The sequence below is a fragment of the Muscardinus avellanarius genome (assembly GCF_963383645.1).
Source record: "Muscardinus avellanarius genome assembly, chromosome: 14".
Lineage (NCBI taxonomy): Eukaryota > Metazoa > Chordata > Mammalia > Rodentia > Gliridae > Muscardinus > Muscardinus avellanarius.
The window spans coordinates 61692903-61714088 of record NC_137800.1 but is presented as its reverse complement, the minus strand read 5'-3'; the positions used below and the strand labels follow the sequence as shown (position 1 = coordinate 61714088).

Below are 21186 nucleotides of genomic sequence, written 5' to 3'. Positions count from 1 at the left end.
TGTTTAGTGTGTTACTTAGCATTTGTGGGTTCGAAGGTTAAAAATAATTATTCAGTAGGGCGTGGTGGCACACGCTTTTAATCCCCGTGCTTGGGAGGCTAAAACAGGAGGATCGCGCAGGTTCAAAGCCAGCCTTAGCTGGCTTAAGAGACCCTGTTTCCAAATTTTAAAAAATAGGTCTGGGGCTGGGCGTGGTGGCACCCGCCTGTAATCCCAGCATTCTGGAGGCTGAGACCGGAGGATCGCGGTTCACAGACAGCCTCAGCTACTTAATGAGGCCCTCTGCAACTCAGTGAGACCTGGTTTCAAAATAAAGAATAAAAAATAGAGCAAGGGGTGTAGCTCGGAGGTTGAGAGTGTAGCCTGGAAATAGAAGGCCCCTGGGTTCCATCCCCAGTACCACCACAAAAAAAAAAAAAAAAAAAAAAATTATTCAGCTTCTTAATCACCAGCAATGTGTTTTATGTAAAGTTGTTCAAGTATATCAGTAGCATTAAGGATTTGTTGAACCACAACTTGTTCTTCAGGGGTGTGTGTGTGTGTGTGTGTGTGTGTGTGTGTGTGTGTGTGTAGGAGAGAGAGATAAAGAGAAATAATGTTACTGGGGATAGAACCTAGGAGCATTCTGCCTCTGAGCTATACCCTAGCCCTATTTTGTTTTGGAATAGGGTCTCACTAAATAGCAGAGAGCCTCACTAAGTTGCTGAGGCTGTCCTCGAACCTGTGATCTTTCTGTCTCAGTATCCAAGTACTAGGATTATAGGCATATGCCACCATGCCCAGCTTTGATAGTTTCATTTATTTTTCATTCTTTACAGGAAGGGTGATTCTTCCCTCAAAAACCCTGCCCAAGCCAGGTGTGCTCAAGCACGCCTGATTTCCCAGGGGCTGAGACAGGAAGATTGCAGGTTTGTAGCCAGCTTCAGCAATTTTAGCAAGCTACTATTTCAAAATTAAATAATAGAGCTGGGAGTGGTTATGCATGCTTATAATCCCAGTACTTGGGAGGGTGAGACAGGAGGATCGCAGGTTCTAGGACAGCCTCAGCAAGTAGTGAGACTCTCATTAACCTAGCAACACAGTGTTTCAAAATAAAAAACTAAGCCAGGTGTAGTGGCACATGCTTGTAATCCACACGCTTGGGAGGCAGAGACAGGAGGATCACGCTGGTTCGGAGCCAGCCTTGCTGGCTTAAGAGTCCCTGTTTCCAAATGAAAAAGTATAAAATAGGTCTGGAAGTATAGCCCGGAGGTAGAAAGGTTTCCAGAAACCCCAGTACCACCAAAAAAAAATAAATAAATAAAAATAAAATTAAAAAAAATAATAATAAATAAATAAAACTAAATCCGGGTGCGGTGGTGCACACTTGTAATCCCAGGACTTGGGAGGCTGAGACAGGAGGTTCTCCACAGCTAGTTAGTTAGGCCCTCTGCAACTTAGTGAGACCCTGTTTCAAAATAAAGAATAAAATATTGGGCTGGGGTTGTAGCTTGGAGATAGAATGTCTCGGTTCAATCTTCAGTACTACACACACACACACGCCTTGCCCTTCTTTTTTTTTTTTTTGGTGGTACTGGGTTTCCTGGAAGCCCTTCTACCTCCGGGCTACACTCCCAGACCTATTTTATATTTTTATTTAGAAACAGGGTCTCCTAAGCCAGCGCGCGCGGCTGGCTTCGAACCTGCACGATCCTCCTGTCTCCGCCTCCCAAGCGCAGGGATTACAAGCGTGCGCCACCACGCCCGGCTTATTTATTTATTTACTTATTTATTTATTTATTTTGTGTGTATGGTGCTGGAGGTGGAACCTAGGGGCTTTTTACCTCTGGGCTATACTCCCAGACCTATTTTATATTTTATTTTGAAACAGGGTCTCACTAAGTTGCTGAGAGTCTCACTAAGTAGCTGAGGCTGGCTTCGAACCTGTGAGATCCTCCTGTCTCCGCCTCCGAAGTGCTAGGATTACAAGCATGAGGCACACTCCTGCCTATGGTGTTTTATTTAATTCTCCAGCAGGGTTGTGAAGTCTTAAATCTTGATCTATCTTTAAAGCCCTATGCTCAGTTCTACTCTGTGATTGGTGGCTTACACAATGGTGAACATTTTAAGCAATACTATTTACTTAAATTTGTCTCATTATTAGATCTATTTTTTTATTAGTAGTGCTCCTTTTTCTGGAGAAGTTGAATAACGAGGTTTTTTTAATCTTCCAGTGTATAAATACTTAATAAAAGTGTCAGCTAGGCACCATGGTACACACCTTTGATCCCAGTACTTGGGAGGCTGAGACAGGAGGATTACAGGTTCCAGGCCATTTTCACCAATTTAATGAAACCCTCCATAGCTTAGTGCAACCCTGTTTCAAAATAAAAGCTAAAATAGGGCTGAGGTGTCACTCACAGGTAGAATACTCCTGTATTGAATCCCCAGTACCACAACCCCTCAAGAAAAATAGCAAAGTATAGCATCCAACAAAGCCAGGTGTGGTGGTGCACACCTGTAATCCCATTATGTGGGCGGCTGAGCCAGGAGGATGACAGGTTCAAGGGCATCTTCAGCAACTTTTGTTCAAAATAAAAAGGTCTGTGGGTATAGCTCAGTAGAATGCCCCTGGGTTCATTTTCCAGTACCAATAAATAAATGGAGAGAATACAATGATCCTATAAAGGCCGGCCTTTAACTTGCAATCCTCCTGTCTCAGACTCCTAAGTACTGGGATTTACAGCATGTATCACTACATCTGGCTCAGGCTCAGTTTCAATTTTTTTTAAATTTCTTTTTCTTTTTTTTCTGGTGCTGGGGATTGAATCCAGGGGCATTTTGCCTCTGAGTGACACCCTCAGCCCTATTATATTTTTTATTTTGAAACAGGGTCATGTTATGTTGCAGGGGGTAGTATTAAGGTGCTGAGGCTGGCCACAAACTTCTGATGCTCCTGACTCAGCCTCCCAAGCATTGGGATTACAAGTGTATACCAACACATCTGGTTTGTTTCAGCTTTTTAATGAATCTGTTGAAAATGTTAATAAGCAACAAAATAATAGTCAGATGGGGAAAATTCAATGGCCATCAGCAAAGGCAGAAACCTTTCTGCTCTCAAATCTCTGATAGATATTCCTAATCAATGTGACATACTTCTGAGTATGGATATGGTTCAGTTATCCCTCAGACAGATCTTAACAATTAATGAGGTTTGGCAGGCATGATGAACTTATTTGTGAGGCTTAGCTAATTTGCTCATTTATTTATTTTTTTATTATTTATTTATTTATTTATTTATTGGTGTGCCTGGGGATGGAACCCAGGGGCATCTACCTCTGAGCTACACATCCTGCCCTATTTTTTGTTCTTATTTTGAAACAGGGTATCACTAAGTTGCAGAGGGCCTCATTAAGTAGCTGAGGCTGTCCGTGAACCACGATCCTCCAGTCTCAGCCTCCCCAATGCTGGGATTACAAGCGTATGCCACTATGCCCGCTAATTTGCTGATTTGATAATCCTGTCAACTGGAAGATGGTTTGTATTGTTTTCTTGGTTTTACCTCTGGGTTTGTGGTAATATGGTAGATTGTTGCTGATACTGTGCTCTACCTGTTAAGCACTTATATTAAATGCCTGTCGGTTCAAAGGTTAAAAAAAACAGTTATTAAATTTTTCCATAAACAGAAATGTAGCTGGGCGTGGTGGCGCATGCTTGTAATCCCAGCAGTTGGGGGGCTGAGACAGGAGGATTGCACAGGTTCAAAGCCAGCCTCAGCTACTGAGTGAGGCTCTCAGCAACTCATTGAGACCCTGTTTCCAAATAAAGTATAAATTAGGTCTGGGAGTATAGCCTGGAGGTAGAAAGCCCCTGGGTTCCACCCTCAGTACCACAAAATAAGTAAATAAATAAATTAAAAATACACAGAAATGTGTCTCTCTGGGTAGTACTTCAAGTATATTAATACCGTGTAGAACAAGGAGCACTTTAGCTAAATTCCTAGATACAGAACCTCACCTCAGTTCCAGTGATGAATTCAGAATAGCAGAAATAGGTATTACTTTACTGGCTTTTGTAACCCACATCATTTTGATTCTTTAGCAGATTTGTGAGGTCTTCTCATTTTAAAAGTAAACAAATTCAGAGAGATTGTGACCCAGAAAAAAGTTGAATCATCTCTCCCACCATCTTATTCAAATGGGTATATATTTTTTTATGAATGGAGAAAGCTGAAGGACAGGAAAATATCAAACATTTAACAGCATATTAAATGAATGTAGTATTTGATTAACTGGACCATAGTTTTCCAGTACAGGCAAGTGGCCATGACATAATGTGCAAACAATGACACTTACATCCCAGTTTGTGGAGTAGACATGTAACATTAAATGAGTTTAATATATGTTAAAATACATTGAGTTCTTGAGTGAAAAGGTAGGCAAAGCTAGGACATTATTATAGATGGCAATAATAATATTCACAGATTAATAAATTTTGCTCTTCCTGGGCATGGTGGCCCATTCCTGTAATCCCAGTACTTGGGAGGCTGAGACAGGAGGATTGCAGGTTTGTGGCCAGCTTCAGCTACTTAGTGAGGCTGTCCTCAAACCTGTGATCTTCCTATCTCAGCCTCCCAAGCACTGGGATTACACGTGTGCACCACCATATCCAATTATATAAAAATACTTTTTAACAGCTAGGAATTGTTATTAGTTTTGAATTTGCCTGAAGAGTTGGTTGGATAAAGTAAAACTTGTTTTTTTTGTTTGTCTGTTTGTTTGTTTGCCAAGTCAGGGATGGAATCCAGTGATCACACATGGTGCATTCTACTTCTAAACTACACTGCCACCCCTATTTTATTTTTTATTTGGAAACAAAATCTCACTAAGTTGCTCAGGCTGGCTGCTAACCTGCAATCCTCCCATCTCAGCCTCCCAAGTACTGGGATGACAGGCGTGCACATCATGCCTGGCAAAACTACTTTTAAATAAAGTGACACTGTTAGCCGGGCGTGGTGGCGCACGCTTGTAATCCCCGCGCTTGGGAGGCAGAGACAGGAGGATCGCGCAGGTTCGAAGCCAGCCGCGCACGCTGGCTTAGGAGACCCTGTTTCCAAATAAAACAAATGTAAAAATAGGTCTGGGAGTGTAGCCCGGAGATAGAAGGGCTTCCAGGAACCCCAGTACCACCAAAGGAAAAAAAAAAATAAAATAAAATAAAATAAATAAATAAATAAATAAATAAATAAAGTGACACTGTTAAATATTTGAAGCTTTCGCAGAAAGGAAGGAACACATCGGTATTAATGGTTTCTTTTTTTCTATTAGGTGCCTGCATTATTGCATACTGGAGATATGGTTCCTGGCTTGGGGCAATTAGTTGTCCAATCTGTAGACAAACGGTAAATACATTATATCTAGAAAGCATAATTTATACTACTTCATTTTGTAAGTTTTAATAGTTTTTATATTTAAGTTTTGAATATTTTAGCTTTTTAAGCAGAATTTCATTTATCCAGTGTTCTGTGATTTTTTTTTATTTAAAAATATTAAGATACCACAAAAGCCAGGCATGGTGGCACACACCTGTAATCCCAGTAGAGGGGAGGATGAGGCAGGAGGATCATAGGTTCATGGCTAGCCTCAGTAGTTAAGGGAGGCCCTCTTCAACTTATTGTTGCCCTATTTCAAAATAAAATGGGGCTGGGAGTATAGCTCAGAGGTAGAATGCTTCTGGGTTTAATTCCTAATACCATGTGTGCATGCACACATACACACATACACACACACACACACACACACACACACACACACACACACACACTCAAAAAGGACATTCTATTTTAAATCCTACAGTTGTAGCAAAAAACAACTGATAAATGAGTCCTGTCCAAATCATAAGTCCTTGCTGCAATACCAGTAAAAGAATAATTGAAATAGCTAATCATGTTTAAGCATATGTTTCCTATATATACTTCTTTTAGAAAAAAATGTTTTTCCTTTTTCATATATATTTACTGTACCTTTTTAGTAAGGATCTAAATATCTTTAAATATGTTTAATATTTTTTGTGTTTTGTGATACCAGAGAATGAACCCTGGGTATTCTACCTCCAAGCTATACTCTCAGCCCTATTTTATTTTTATTTTGAAAATGTGTCTCACTAAGTAGATGAGAGTCTCACTACTTGCTTAAGCTGTCCTTGATTCTGCAATCCTCCTATATCTCAGCCTCCCAGGTACTGGGATTTCAGACCTGTGCCATCACACACAGCTAATTTTTTATTATTTATTTATTTATTTATTTATTTATTTATTTTTGGTGGTACTGGGGTTCTTGGAAGCCCTTCTACCTCCGGGCTACACTCCCAGACCTATTTTATATTTTTTTATTTGAAAATAGGGTCTCAAGCCAGCAAGGCTGGCTCCGAACCAGCGCGATCCTCCTGTCTCCACCTCCTAAGTGTGGGGGTTACAAGCATGCACCACCATGCCTGGTGTTAATTTTTTATTTTGAAATAGGGTCTCAATAAGTTCCTAAGGGCCTCTGCTAAGTTGCTGAGGCTGACCTCTGGTACACAGCCAAAGCTGGCTGGCATTTTCTTGATTTTTATAAATAGTTTTATTATTTCCACATGCATCTCTAAAATTATTTTAGTTTTTGTTTGATTTTTGGACTTTAATATAGTATGCATTGTTTTATGTGTGTATGCATTGCCTTTCAACCTTTATTATGACTATCCATTTCTCACATCATAGCCCTTGTTTGTTTTGTTTTGTTTTATGGTATTGGAGATGGAACACAGAGGCATTCTACCTCTGAGCTATATCCCAGTCCAGTTTAACTTTTTGTTTGGAGTCTCACTAGGTTGATTAGAATCTCAACCAAATCTCATCACTGAACTAGCAATCCTCCTGTCTCAGCCTCACAAGTACTGAGATTATAGGCATGCACCACCACTTCCAGCTACAGCCCTTGTCTTTTGGTACACAGAGCATGGTCCACATTCTCCTCTTCTTTCCTCCTTGTTACTACAATCCCAAATTATGCCTCATGCACATCTTATGTTTCCTCAAATGGTCAGAAGGAAATTATTTTTGTGTGTGTGTTGTCTTTCTGGCTAATTTATGTATAAAAGAAGGCAGTAGCTGGGCGTGGTGGCGCACGCCTGTAATCCCCATGCTTGGCAGGCGGAGACAGGAGGATCTCGCAGGTTCAAAGCCAGCAGCGCTGGCATAAGAGACCCTGTTTCCAAAAATAAAATAGGTCTGGGAGTGTAGCCCAGAGGTAGAAGGGCTTCCAGGAACCCCAGTACCACCACAAAAAAAAAAAAGAAGGCAGTCAATACTGAAGCCAATTTGCCATGCCATTTATCATTGTTTCCTATCTGCCAGCAACATAGAGACCAGGTCATAGGTCTTGCGTTAAAGAACTAGTTCCAAGCCAACGTGGTGACACATATCTGTAATCTCAGTACTTGGGTGGCTGAGACAGAAGGATCGCAGGTTTGTGGCCAGCTTCAGAAATTTAGCAAGGCCCTCAGCACCTTAATGAGATTCTCTTTCCAAATAAAAAATAAAATGAGGCTAGGTATGTAGCTCAGGGGTATAACACCCCTGGGTTCAACCTCTAGTACCACATTTACACAAGAAATGTTCCAGCCAGGTGCAATAGCATACTCCTATAATTCCATACTTGGGAGGTTGAGACAGGAGGATTGCAGATTCAAGGCCAGTGAAGCTAGTGCTTGGTAGCTTAGTGAGACCATGTTTCAAAATAAAAAATAAAATGTGCTGGATTGTAGGTCAGAGTTAGAATTGGCCTGTGTTCAATCCCTGATCCCATACACGCACACTCAATTAGTTTTGCCACCTGTCCCCTTCTAGCAGGTAGCATTCTTTGTGCCATTATATTGACTTTGTGACATCATATTGCCATTATATCTCCTAAGGTAGAGATGAAGTTGTCTTAATGTAATAGCTATTGGCTCCTAATTGTAGAATAATGCATCCCAGAATCAAGACAGATGGTAGTTTCTTCTGTGTCACTGGGTTCCTTTAGTAAATGGTCAAGAAAAACAATAATGTACAGAGTCTCTGCCTCTTGTTGGCACATACTCATCACATTTCTCTGTCACTCTGTATATCTGTATGTATGTATGTGTGTGTGTGTGTATATATATATATATATACACACACACACACACGTAACAGAGTGAATATATATTTGCATATATGTTTTAATATATATTGTGTATGTGGTAGGGGTAGTACTGAGAATTGAATTCAGAGCATTCTACCTCTGAGCCACACCCCAGCCCTATTTTATTTTTATTTTGGAATGGTCTTGCTAGGTTAATGAGAGTCTTACTACTTGCTGAGGCTATCCTTAAAACTGCAATCCTCCTGTCTCCGCCTTCTAAGTACTGGGATGACAGGTGTGTGTCACCATGCCCAGCTGAAATATATATATATAATTTTTTTTTTTTTTAGCAGACCAAGATTTCGAGTTTAAGAGCTGGAATAACTTGAAATAACTCAATCTCTGTATTATGGTAGCATTCAAGGATATGTCACATACCAGTTAGGAAAAGGAATCATTATTTTCTGTATGTTTTTGTGGTACTGGGGATTGAATCCAGGGGCATTCTACCTCTGAGCATAACCCCAGCCCTATTTAATTTTTTATTTTGAGAAAAGGTCTCACTAAGTTACTAAGGTTGTCCTCAAACTTGCAATCATCCTATCTTAGTCTCCCAAGTACTGGGATTACAGGAATGTACCAACACACTCAAATTACTTCTTGTTTTTGAAACAGGGTCTCTGCTACATTGCTAAGGCTATCCTTGAACCTGTGATCTTCCTGTCTCAACCTCCCATATACTGGGGTTACACTGTACATCACCACACAACTAGGGATTATTACTTTAATACTAAAGGAGAAATGTCTAATTTTTCTCTGCACATGATAGGTACACATATATTTTTTTCTTTTTTTGGTACTGGGGATTGAACCCATGGGCATTTTACATCTAAGCTAAACTCCCAGCCCTTTTTATTCCAAAACAGGGTCTTGCTAAATTGCTGAGGTTGGCATCAAACCTCTGATACTCCTGTCTCAGCCTCCTAAGTACTGAGATTACAGGCATTTGCCACCATGACCAACTGCATATTTATTTTTTTATAAATATATAAACATATATAAATACATACATACATATATATGTGTATATATAAATACAGACATGCATATATATATATGTGTGTGTGTATATATATGTGTGTATATAGTACTGGGGGTTGGGGTTTGAACCTAGGGGCATTAAGCCTTCAAGCTACATCCCCAACCCTCTTTTATTTTTGGTACTGGGGATTGAACCTAGGGGTATTCAACCTCTGAACTACACTCTCAGTCCTATTTTATTATTTTATTTTTTGCAGTCCTGGGGATTGAACCCAGAGGCATTCTACCTCTGAGCTATATTCCTAGCCCTAGTTTTTGTTCTTTATTTTGAAACAGGGTCTCACTAAGTGGCTGACAGCTTCACAGATTGCTGGGGCTAGCCGTGAACCTGCAGTCCTCCTTTCTCCGCCTCCAGTACTGGGATTACAAGCATGCACCATCACACCTGGCTTTATTTTTATTTTGAAACAGGGTTGCATTAAGTTGTTGAGGCTTTTCTTGAGCCTGTGATCCTTTTGTCTCAGCCTCTCAAGTACTGGGATTATAAGCATGTGCAGCCATGCCGAGCTTTTTTTTTTTCTCCTCTCTCTCTCTCTCTCTTTTCCTACTTCCTTATTTTCTTTCCATATATATGTATGTATGTCTACATACATACATGCATACATACACTTTAATAGGTGCACTATATTCCCACATCATACTGTAGTACAGACTGATAGGAATATACATGCAGACAGCACTTAATGAGTTTCCCCCAGCTCCCTCTTCACTATTTTTTACCTTGAAACAGGGTCTCACGGAGTTGCTGAGGGCCTAAGTTGCTGAGGTTGGTCTTAAAGCTATGATTCTCCTGTCTCAGACCCCAAAGTACTGGAATAACAGGCAAGTACCACCACACCCAGCTGATAGGCATAGTTTTAACGTCACTTTGGTCCTTAACAGTTTATCATTTTCTTGTTTGTGGTACCGGCGATTGAACCTAGGGGCATTCTACCTCTGATCTACATGCCCAGTTCTTCCTTTCTTCCTGTCTGTCTGTCTGTCTGTCTATCTATCTATCTATCTTGTGATACTAGGGATTGGTTGGACTCAAGGGTGTTCTGAGCTGTACCCCCAGTCCAATTTTTGTTTTTTTGCTTTTGTGGTATTGGGGATGGAACCCAGGGACATTCTACCTTTGAATTAGACGCCTAACCCCATTTTTTATTGTTTATTTTGAACAGGGTCTAAGTTGCAAAGGGCCTAAGTAGCTGAGGCTGTCCAAGAACCCAAATCCTCCTGTGTCAGCATCCCAAATGCTGGGATTACAAGTGTGCGCCACCAAGCCCGGCTCCAATTTTTTTATTGTTTATTTTGAAACAGGGTCTCACTAAGTTGTCGAGGGCCTCATATTGCTGAGGCTGGCACGAATGTGCCATTCTCCTATCTCAACCTCCCAAGTACTGGGATTACAGGCATGTGGCACCATGCCCGGTTATCATTCTTATATCTTCCAGTATATGTTTGTCCAAACAGAGAGGTACTTAATTTTTCCCTGGTATAGGCAGAAAAGTATTAGAACCAGTGTTTGGATATGGTGCCCATTTTATCTTAAATGAATTCAAATTACATTTTGGAATTTATTATTATCATCCCCACCATATTACCTTTTTATTTTATTTTTTATTATTGTGTGTGTGTGGCACCAGGGGTGGAACCCAGGGGCTTTCTACCTCTGGGCTATACTCCCAGACCTATTTTTTATACTTTATTTGGAAACAGGGTCTCACTAAGTTGCTGAGAGCCTCACTTAGTAGCTGAGGCTGGCTTTGAACCTGTGCGATCCTCCTGTCTCAGCCTCCCAAGCACTGGGACTACAAGCGTGTGCCACCACGCCTGGCTCCATATTACCTTTTTCAAAAGAAACAAATGAAATATAAATTCAGAAAGTTTTTTTTCCTTCTATTGAATAACACAAAGAGAAAAATAATAATACATAAGGTATAACAGGTTTTTTTCTGTAATACACAGGTAACTTTACTACTATCAGTATTTGGTGAAGATGATCAGTCTCAAGATGTTGTAAGATTGCATCAAGATATTAATGATTATAACCGGAGATTCTCAGGGCAGCCCAGATCTGTAAGTATTGTTTTAGCATGTACAAAGTTAGAGGAAGCCATGATACTTTTTTGTAAAGTGAGATTGACTAATAAGTGTTCTTTGACTGTGGAAAATCTCATTATATGTATTGGGCCAAGATTTTAACTTTATCAGTGTCAATCACTGAGTTATAGTTTTCTAAGGGCCATAGTTTTCTTTCTTAACTACAAGCAAAAAGTTTTATTTGTTTGTTTGTTGGTGGTACTTGGGGTGGAACTCAGAGGCTTTCTACCTCTGGGCTATACTCCCAGACCTATTTTATATTTTATTTGGAAACAGGGTCTCACTAAGTTGCCAAGAGCCTCACTAAGTTGCTGAGGCTGGCTTTGAACCTGTGCGATCCTCCTGTCTCGGCCTCCCAAGCACTGGGATTAAGCACTGGGATTACAAGCATGTGCCACCATGCCTGGCTCAAAAAAAAGTTTTACAAATGTGTTTATGAAAGAGAAGCTAGCACAAAAAATGGAAAAAATTGGAAGGAAAGAGAAAATCATTGACCCCTATGCAATTCTAAATCACATGTCTGAAGTTTGCATTATGATAAAACTTAAAACTGAAAACTGCTGGAGAGGATTTTAGAATTGTGTTTTATTCTATTTCACTTATCCTTTTTAAGTGATCCTTTAAATATCTCTAGATTTGGGGTTTATATGTCATCTTAGATAGTCAAAAACTTTATGTATATATGTATGCATATATGTATGTATGTATGTATGTATGTATGTATGTATGTACTGGGAATTGAATCCAGAGACATTCTACCATTGAGCTACAACCACCTCCCCCCCCCCGTTGTTTTTTGTTTGTGACAGGGTCTCACTAAGTTACCTAGTACTGGCCCCAAACCTGCAATCCTCTTGTCTCATCAGTTTTCCAAATATTGGGATTACAGGCATGTGCCATCGTGCCAGCTGTAAATATTTTTTTGTGTATGTGGTACTGGGGATTGAACCCAAGAACGTACTATCTTCAAACTACATCCCCAGCCCTATTTTATTTTTATTTTGAAATAGGGTCTCACTAGGTTGATGGAGAGTCTTACTACTTGCTAAGGCTATCTTTCCAACCTGAGATGTTTTGTCTCAGCCTCCCAAGTAGTGGGATTACAGGTTGTACCACCTTTCTTTGTGTGTGTGTGTGTGTGTGTGTGTGTGTGTGTGTGTGTGTGTGTGTGTGTGTGTAACTGGTGATGGAACCCAGGGGCTTTCTACCTCCGGGCAACATTCCCAGACCTATTTTATATTTTATTTGGAAACAGGGTTTCACTAAGTTGCTGAGAGCCTCACTAAGTAGCTTAGGCTGGCTTCAAACCTGCACAGTCCTCTCATCTCAGCCTCCCAAGTGCTGGGATTACAAGTATGCACCACCATGCCCAGCTTTAAGTATCTTATTTTTAAAGAACATATTAATTATACAGTTTTCCATTCCTCTCCTCCAGAAAGCATTTAATCAATTTAAAATGCCACTTTCACTGACTTTTTTCTCAACATCTAACAAATGATTCTAGAAGTGACTAAGTATGTACTTCAAAAACTAGCATATATTGCCAGGCATGGTGGTACATGCTTGTAATCCCAGCACTTGGGAGGCTGAGACGAGAGGACTGTGCAGGCTTGAAGCCAGCCTAAGCTACTTAGTGAGGCTCTCAGCAACTTAGTGAGACTCTGTTTCCAAATAAAATAAAAAATAGGTCTGGGAGTATAGCCCGGAGGTAGAAAGCCCCTAGGTTCCACCCCCAGTACCACACACACACACACAAAAAAAAAAAAAAAAAAAAAAAAACACTAGGATATATTAATATATAATGTATGGATTTGCATGGAAAGCAGTCTTCTCTTATGAGTAAACTCCAGACTGTATCTCTTAATTGCTTAGCTAACATTTCTACCTAGGTGTTTTACAGGCACCTTAGACTTAAAATGTGTAACATGAATATATGGGGTTTTTTTGTTTGTTTGTTTGTTTTTGTTTTTGTGGTACTGGGGGTTGAACCTCCAGGTATTCTACCTCCAAGCAAAATCCCCAGTTCTATTTTATTCTTTCTTTTGACACATCTCACTATATTGCTGAGAATCTCGCTAAGTTGATGAGACTGGCCTCAAACCCATGATCCTCCTGTCTCTGCTTCCTAATTACAGGCATAAGCCACCATGCCCTGCTACATTTGTAATATTAAATTGATTCTGTCCTTGAGTCACTTTTTTCTCAGTCTTGATTTCCTTTAATCCCCATTTCCCTCATCTGATCTATATGTCCCAACTTTTTATTTTCTCTCTTTTAGAGTGTCCTGCTATTTTTGCTTTATAAAAATATTGTAACTTAAGCCGGACATGGTGGCGCACGCATGTAATCCCAGCATTTGGGAGGCTGAGACTGGAGGATTGTGGTTTGTGGACAGCCTCAGCTACTTAGCGAGGCCCTCTGCAACTCAGGGAGACCCGGTTTCAAAATAAAGAATAAAAAATAGGGCAGGGAGTGTAGCTCAGAGGTGAAATGCCTCTGGGTTCCATCCTCAGACATGGAAAAAAAAAAATCCTAAGTTGTCAGGTGTTGTGTCCCATGTCAATATTCCCAGCTATCCCAGAGACTGAAACAGGAGGATCACATAATTGAGGTCAGTTTGGGCATCTTAAAAGTCACTGTCTAAAAATAAAAAAAACAGAAAGGGCTGGGGTATAGCTCAGTGATAGAAAGTGACCCTGAGTTTAATTCCTAGTACCACTAACTAAGTCCTGTCTACTTTTCTCAGTCCCCATACCCATCATACTAGCTCAAGCCACCAATGTCTCCTGCTTTGGATAACTGCAGGAGCCTCCTTCCCTTTCTACTCAGCAGCCTGACTAGTATTTTCAAGCATGGTGCTCTTTTGTTTTAAAACTTCAGTTTTTTTTTTTTAATAATGTCCTTGCTCTTTACTGTGGTTAACAAGGCTCTGCTTGATCAGTCTCCCCTTCCTCTTTAACCTGGTAATCCCCTTCCTCTCACTCACTTCACCTACACAGGCCTGCCCTCAGTCCTCAGTATCTACTCCCAATTTTTTCCACTCTAAGACATTTCCTCTGCTTAGAATACTTACTTGTCTTTCCACTCTGCTCATGGCCACCTTTATCCCTCCACTCCTTTTTTTTTTTTTTTTTTATGGTGCTAGGGATTGAAATCAAGCTATACCCCCAGCCTTATTTTAATTTTTATTCGGAAACAAGGTCTCACTAAATTGCTAAGGACATTGGTAAGTTGGTTAGAATGGCTTCAAACCTGCATTCAGTCTTCCTGTTTCAACCTCCCATGTATTGGGATTAGCCACTACACCCATCTTACCTTCGCCGGTTAGATGAGAACTGTCTATGTAGAACCTCCTCAGAGAGGCTTTCCCTGGCCATCCACTCTTATTCTCTAGTATTGTCTTCTATACATTTTCTTTATACCATTTATCACAAATAATATTCTAGTCTTTATTTTCTTTCTCTAGAAAAGACTAAAAGCTTCATGAGAGCGAGGACTATGTTTATTTACTACTACATTCTTAGTACCATATTCCTTGGATAGGAGATAGGTCCTTAATATTTGTTGAATAAATATGAGTTATCCTTAAAATGAGAATTGATTTACTGCTCCCATCCAAAAATATTAAGCTATTAAATGGTTCACAATAAACAAATGTGTACTTTTGTGGTCCCTTGGTCTTTGTTCTCCAATGTCAAATACCATTTTTGGTGTTTAAGCAGTAAGGAACACTAAATCCAATCACTGTCCTCCATAATTATAACCTCTTCTGCTACTTTTGATTCAAGAATTTTCTTTTACATATTCTCCAGGGTCCTCTACACAAGAATGGGTGGGGGGTACTGGGCGTTGAATCCAGGGGTGTTCTACCTCTGAACTAAACCCTCAGCTCTATTTATTTATTTTTTATTTATTTTTCATTTGTAAATGTTTAATTACAAAAGCTCTGAGCTAGTGAAAACGTGTAGGCTTCTCTATCAAACATAGTGTTCTTTCTGTCCTTGACATTATTTTTTTACTTTTTTCTTTCTTTACTTTTATTTATAAGTGGAACATATTGAAAATGGTATACTTTTAGACTGTGCTTGGTACCCTCTTTCCCCCACCCCAGTCCCCTTCCCCCCTCCCAACAATGAGTGTCCAGGTTAACCATGCTATATTTATACTTTTACACATATTCGGATGTAGCTCCTCCATTAATTAACCTTAGATGCCGCCTTCTCCTATCCTTCCATTCTAGCTTTGCTGAGATTTCCCCTCCATTATCTGGAGTCCTTCTGGTATCCCCAATGCTCCCTAGTTTGGGCATATTAGAGAAAACATATGTCCCTTCTCTGTGCTTGGCTGGTCTCACTTAACATAATGTTCTCCAGATCTTTCCATCTTCTTGCAAATGCCATGATTTTGTTCTTCTTTATAGTTGAACAGAATTCCATTGTGTGTATTTCCCATAATTTTGCAATCCATTTATCTGTTGATAGAGATCTGTCTTGGTTCCATATTTTGGCTATTACAAATTGTGCTGCTATGAACATACGTATGCATACGTTACTGTAGTTCTTTGATTTTAATCCCTTTGGAAAAATACCCAGGAGTGGTAGAGCTAGATCATACGGTGGATCTATTCCCAGTTTTCTAAGAAATTTCCACACTGATCTTCATAGGAGCTAAACTAGTTTGCACTCCCACCAGCAGTGTAAAAGAGTTCCTCTTTCCCCACATCCTTGATTTCTTTATATTTGCCACTCTGATTGGGGTTAGATGGAATCTCAGCGTAGTTTTGATTTGCATCTCCCTGATGGCTAATGATGTAGATCATCTTTTCATGTATCTATTGGCCATTTGTATCTCTTCTTTTGTGAAGTGCCTACTCAGTTAAGACTATACTTTCCGGGATCATTTTTATAGTATGTTACTAGTCATACATCTTAATGGGATAAAAGATTTGTGGAGACATACATGCACACATTATCCAATTAGCCCATACCCAATCCCCACCCCATTCCCTCCCCATCCCTCCTTCCCATGCTCGGCTTAGCAACTGATTTTGATATGTTTAAGTACATCATGTGCTTTAGAGACTTTCCCTCTTCACCCTCCCATTCCCTCAGTTAGGTTGCCTTATTTGCTTCTCTATAGGATTTCCTTCTTCATCTAGAGTTCCTCCTGTTACCCGTTTCTCCCTAGCTTTCGCATATTAGGGAAAGCATCTGATTTCTTATTTTTTTGTGACTGACTAATCTCACTTAGCATAATGTCCTCCAGTTCCATCCATTTCCCTGTAAATGACATAACTGTGTTTTTCTTTATGGCGGAGTAAAATTCCATTGTGTACATATCCCATGAACATCTTGGCTGTCCATAGTTTGGCAATGGTGAATTGTGCAACTTATTTATTTTGAAATGTGGTCTCGCTAAATTGTAGGCTGGCCTTCAACCTACAATTCTCCTGTCTCAGCCTCCCAGGTACCGAGGTTTCAAATGTGTGCCACCTCACCTGGCTAGATTATTCTTTGAAACTGCATCCTGTTCCAAATTTAAAAATTACCACAGAACTTAAAAGGCATAAATTTACATTGAATTATTAAATTATAATATAATAAAGGTATTTAGTTCTTTGATATTCTACCTCATTTGAAGTTGGAGTAAGATGCTATTTAATATACAAACACTTCTTAGTAAACCACTTCCTATTTGCTTTTTTTTTTTTTTTTTTTTTTTTTTTGGTACTGGGGATGGAACCCAGGGGCATTCTACCTCTGAGCAACACCCCCAGCCCTATTATTTGTCTTTATTTGGAAACAGGGTCTCACTGAGTTGCAAAGGGCCTCACTAAGTAGCTGAGGCTGGCTTTGAACTTGTGCAATCCTCCTGTCTCAGCCTCCCAGGCTATTTTTTATTCTACATTTTGAAACAGTGTCTCACTGCGTTGCATAGGGCCTAAGTAGCTGAGGCTGTCTGCGAACCCGGATCCTCCTGTCTCAGCCTCCCAAATGCTGGCATTATAAGCGTGTCACCACACCCAGCTTTTTTACTTGCTTTTGTACCTCTTCCTATTATAGATTTTGTATAAATGATGATACATTAGAACTGAACAAAATAACTTTGATAAAGGGCAGAAAGATATTCACAAGACATACTTGTAAAATAATTTATCATAGACGTTGTGAAAGCTGTGTAGCTGTATTTTTTGTTTTGTTTTTTTGGTACTGTGGATTGAACCCAGGAGTGTTCTATTTCTGCTCTAGCTTTATTTTATTTTTTATTTTGAAATAGGGTCTCATGAAGGTGCTAAGGAACTCCCTAAGTTGCTGAAACTGGCCGTGAACCTATGATCCTCCTGTCTCAGTTTCCCAGGTATTGGGAGTACAGTTATGCACCACCATGCCTGGCCAAGAAGTCATTCTAAAGGGATCATTTGGGGCAATTTAGTGAGACATTGTTTCAAAATAAAAAATAAAGTAAGCCTAGCATGGGGGTGCCTACCTGTAATCCCCAGTACTTGGAAGGTTGAGACAGGGGGGGTCACAGGTTCAAAGCACAGCCTCTATAATTGAGCAAGATCCTGTTTCAAATTATTGTTTTTTAAAGGCTGTGGGTATAGCTTGGAAGTAGATTGCCCCTGGATTGAATTCCCAGTACTAATAAAAACTTTTTTGAAATTAAAAAGGGCTAGGGATGTATGTAGCTCAGAGGTTTGATGCCCCTGGATTCAATCTCTAGCACTGCAAACAAAAGATAAGAGAGTCATTTTTGTTCTCTTGTGACCAGTTTTCCAAAAGGAGTTACAAGTAACTTTTATCTAGGGGAGTTTTTAAGACTGTCTTTCCCATTTGGGAGGCTGAGACAGAAGGATTGAGGTTTGCATCCAGCCTCAGCTACTCAGCATCCACAACTCAATGAGATCCTGTTTCAAAATAAAGAATGAAAAATAAGGCTGGAGGTATAACTTGTAGGTAGAATACTTTGGGTTCCATTCCCAGTACTTAAAAAAAAAAGTCTTTTTTCCCACATGATTCTTTGCATTTTCTCTCCTTTTTCCTCTCAGTTTATTTGGCACTTGTTAAATAAAATACATACCCAGAATTAGATATATTCTTTTTATATGGATTGTTAAAAATAACTGGACAGTAGGCAGAGAAATGACTAGAAGAAGTAATTCATGGAAGTAATCAGTTTCACTGCTATTCTTGAACTGCTATTAAATTTCTTTATCATAATATTTATATTTGTCTGGCAGTTTACAAAGGTTCATAAACAATATCTCTTTCAGTTTTTAGTGATCCTTGTGGATCACTCAGTTTTCAATTACTAAATCTTCAATTAGTTGTTGCATTATCTCTAGTAGTTCAACAACTGTCCCCAAGATTACCTGGCTGATAAATGACTACTTTAGATTCAAACCTAGATCCCTCTCACTGTAGGCCTGACACTAGCCCAATACTCAAATTAATCCTTTATACTAGATTCTTGGTTTGGTTTATTTTACTCAGAGATAATGAGTTTTATATGACTACAGGTTGAGTATTCCTTATCTGAAATGCTGTAGATCAGAAGTTTCAGATTTCAGAGTTTTTCTAGATTTTGGAATATATACAAACCTGAAAATCCAAAATTTGAAATAGTCTGAAATGCAAAATCTTTTATAAGATGCACAAGAAGTTCTGGGCTTGAGAACATTTCAGGTATTTCAGTTTTTGGAGCATTGGGAGTTTAGGTTTTTATACAAGGGATGTGCAACCTGTATATCCCATATATGTATGTATGCATATGTGTATATATGTGTTTTGTTTTGGGGGGTTTGGTGGTATTGGGGTTGAACCCAGGGGCATTCTACCTCTAAACTGTACTCCCAGCCCTATTTTTTAAATTCTAAATCACAGTCTCGTTAAGTTGCTGAGGACCTAGATAAATTTCTGAAGCTGGCCTTGAACCTGTGATCCTCTGGTCTCAGCCTCCCAAGTACTGGGATTATAGATGTGTACCACCACAACTGGCTATTTGCCATATTTTAAGCTTGTTGATGCTTTGTTTTTTTGTTTTGTTTTGTTTTGTTTGTTTGTTTTTGCAGTACTGGGGATTAAACCCAGGGGCATTCTATCTCCAAGCTACATCTCCAGCCCTATTTTTTATCCTTTATTTTGAAACAAGGTCTTACTAAATTGCAGAGGGTCTCTGGAAGTAGCTACGGTTGGCTGTTAACCTGCAATCCTCCTGTCTCAGCTTCCCAAGTACTGGGACTACAAGCATGTGCCACCACACTGGCTTTTAATTGCTTTTTAATTATCTGCAATAAGACTTATTTTAAGAAAACCTAGTAATTAAAAAAACTATTTTAATAAAACACATAATTAAAAACAGTATGCAGAATCCTCAGAATAATGGGAACAAATCTACCATTTGATCCAGCAATACTACTTCTGGGTATCTACCCAAAAGATAGGAAACCAAACTACCAAACTAATGCATGTGTATCTATGTTCATAGCTGCACAATTCACCATAGCCAAACTATGGAACCAGCCAAGATGTCCATCAACAGATGAATGGATTACAAAACTGTGGGATATGTACACAATGGAATTTTACTCAGCCATTAAAAAAAAACCTCAATTACATCATTTTCTGGGAAATGGATGGAACTGGAGGACATTATGCTAAGTGAGATTAGTCAGTCACAAAAAATAAGAAATCAGATGCTTTCCCTAATATGTGAAAGTTAAGGAGAAATGGGTCATAGGGGAACTCTAGATGAAAAAGGAAATCCTATAGAGGAGCAAACAAGACAACCTAAATGAGGGGATGGGAGGAGAGAAGAAGGAAATTCTCTAAAACACGCAATGTACTTAAACATATCGAAGTCAACCACTAAGCCAAGCAAGGGAAGGAGGGACGTGGAAGGAATGGGGTCAGAATTGGGTAGGGGTTAAGTCAGTGATGTGTACATGTATGTACACACAAGTTTTTACCCCAATATGATGTATGAATATAATGCACCAATAAAAAATTTAAAAAAATAAAAACCACATAATTAGAAAATATGCTATTTATTCAATATGTGAAACCCCTTAATTCACCTTAACTAATTTTGCCCACTTTAAGAAAATTATATTATTTTTTATCTTACATATTAGATGCTAAATCATATTTGTTTTTCCTCCTACCAGATTATGGAAAGAATCATGGATCTACCCACTTTACTGAGACATGCATTCAGGGAAATGTTTTCTGTTGGTGGTCTTTTCTGGATGTTCCGCATTAGAATAATACTTTGTTTAATGGGAGCTTTTTTCTATCTTATATCACCTCTAGATTTTGTACCTGAAGCCTTGTTTGGAATTCTAGGCTTTCTAGATGATTTCTTTGTCATCTTTTTATTGCTTATCTACATCTCTATTATGTATCGAGAAGTGATAACCCAAAGGCTAACCAGATGAAAAAAAAGTGAGTTTACTAAAATATCTTAGCTAATGTATAAAACCAAACAAAAGAACTCATGGCAGTAGAGATCATAAATATTATCTTACAAGTTTAAAACTATCATATGACAAACATTTATCTGATTATCATTTGACAAGTGCATAGCAGTTATAACTGGAATTTTTATATGTGCTGGTTCTAATGTTAAGATCAGAATTATGATCTACAGTTGTATCTTGATTCTATGTTGTCTACAAAATCTTTGGAAAAATATGGAATTATATAATATAAAAAAGGGATGCTTTGATATTTTCCCCCAAATTACTTAGATTAATTGGATATATAGTACAATGTTGTTAAATGTACAGTTTATCCAATTTATCTTCCTCAGTGGATACTTATACAATAATATATAGCTATGAAACTAAATATTTTTGTTACAATAAAATATTGTATAATAT

The 21186-nt window shown here is 39.0% G+C and overlaps 1 protein-coding gene across 1 annotated transcript in view; it reads left to right on the top strand.

Annotated features, from left to right (window-relative positions):
* The window catches only part of RNF170 (ring finger protein 170), a gene marked incomplete at its 3' end in the record, with an annotated part of 39479 nt that extends 18737 nt beyond the window's left edge, over positions 1-20742 (top strand). The window contains exons 4-6 of the mRNA XM_080710641.1: positions 5307-5380; positions 11172-11282; positions 20473-20742. Of these exons, the coding sequence (XP_080566767.1) occupies positions 5307-5380; positions 11172-11282; positions 20473-20742 (455 nt within the window). The remainder of the gene's footprint in view (positions 1-5306; positions 5381-11171; positions 11283-20472) is intronic.
* Between the last annotated feature and the right edge of the window lie 444 nt (positions 20743-21186).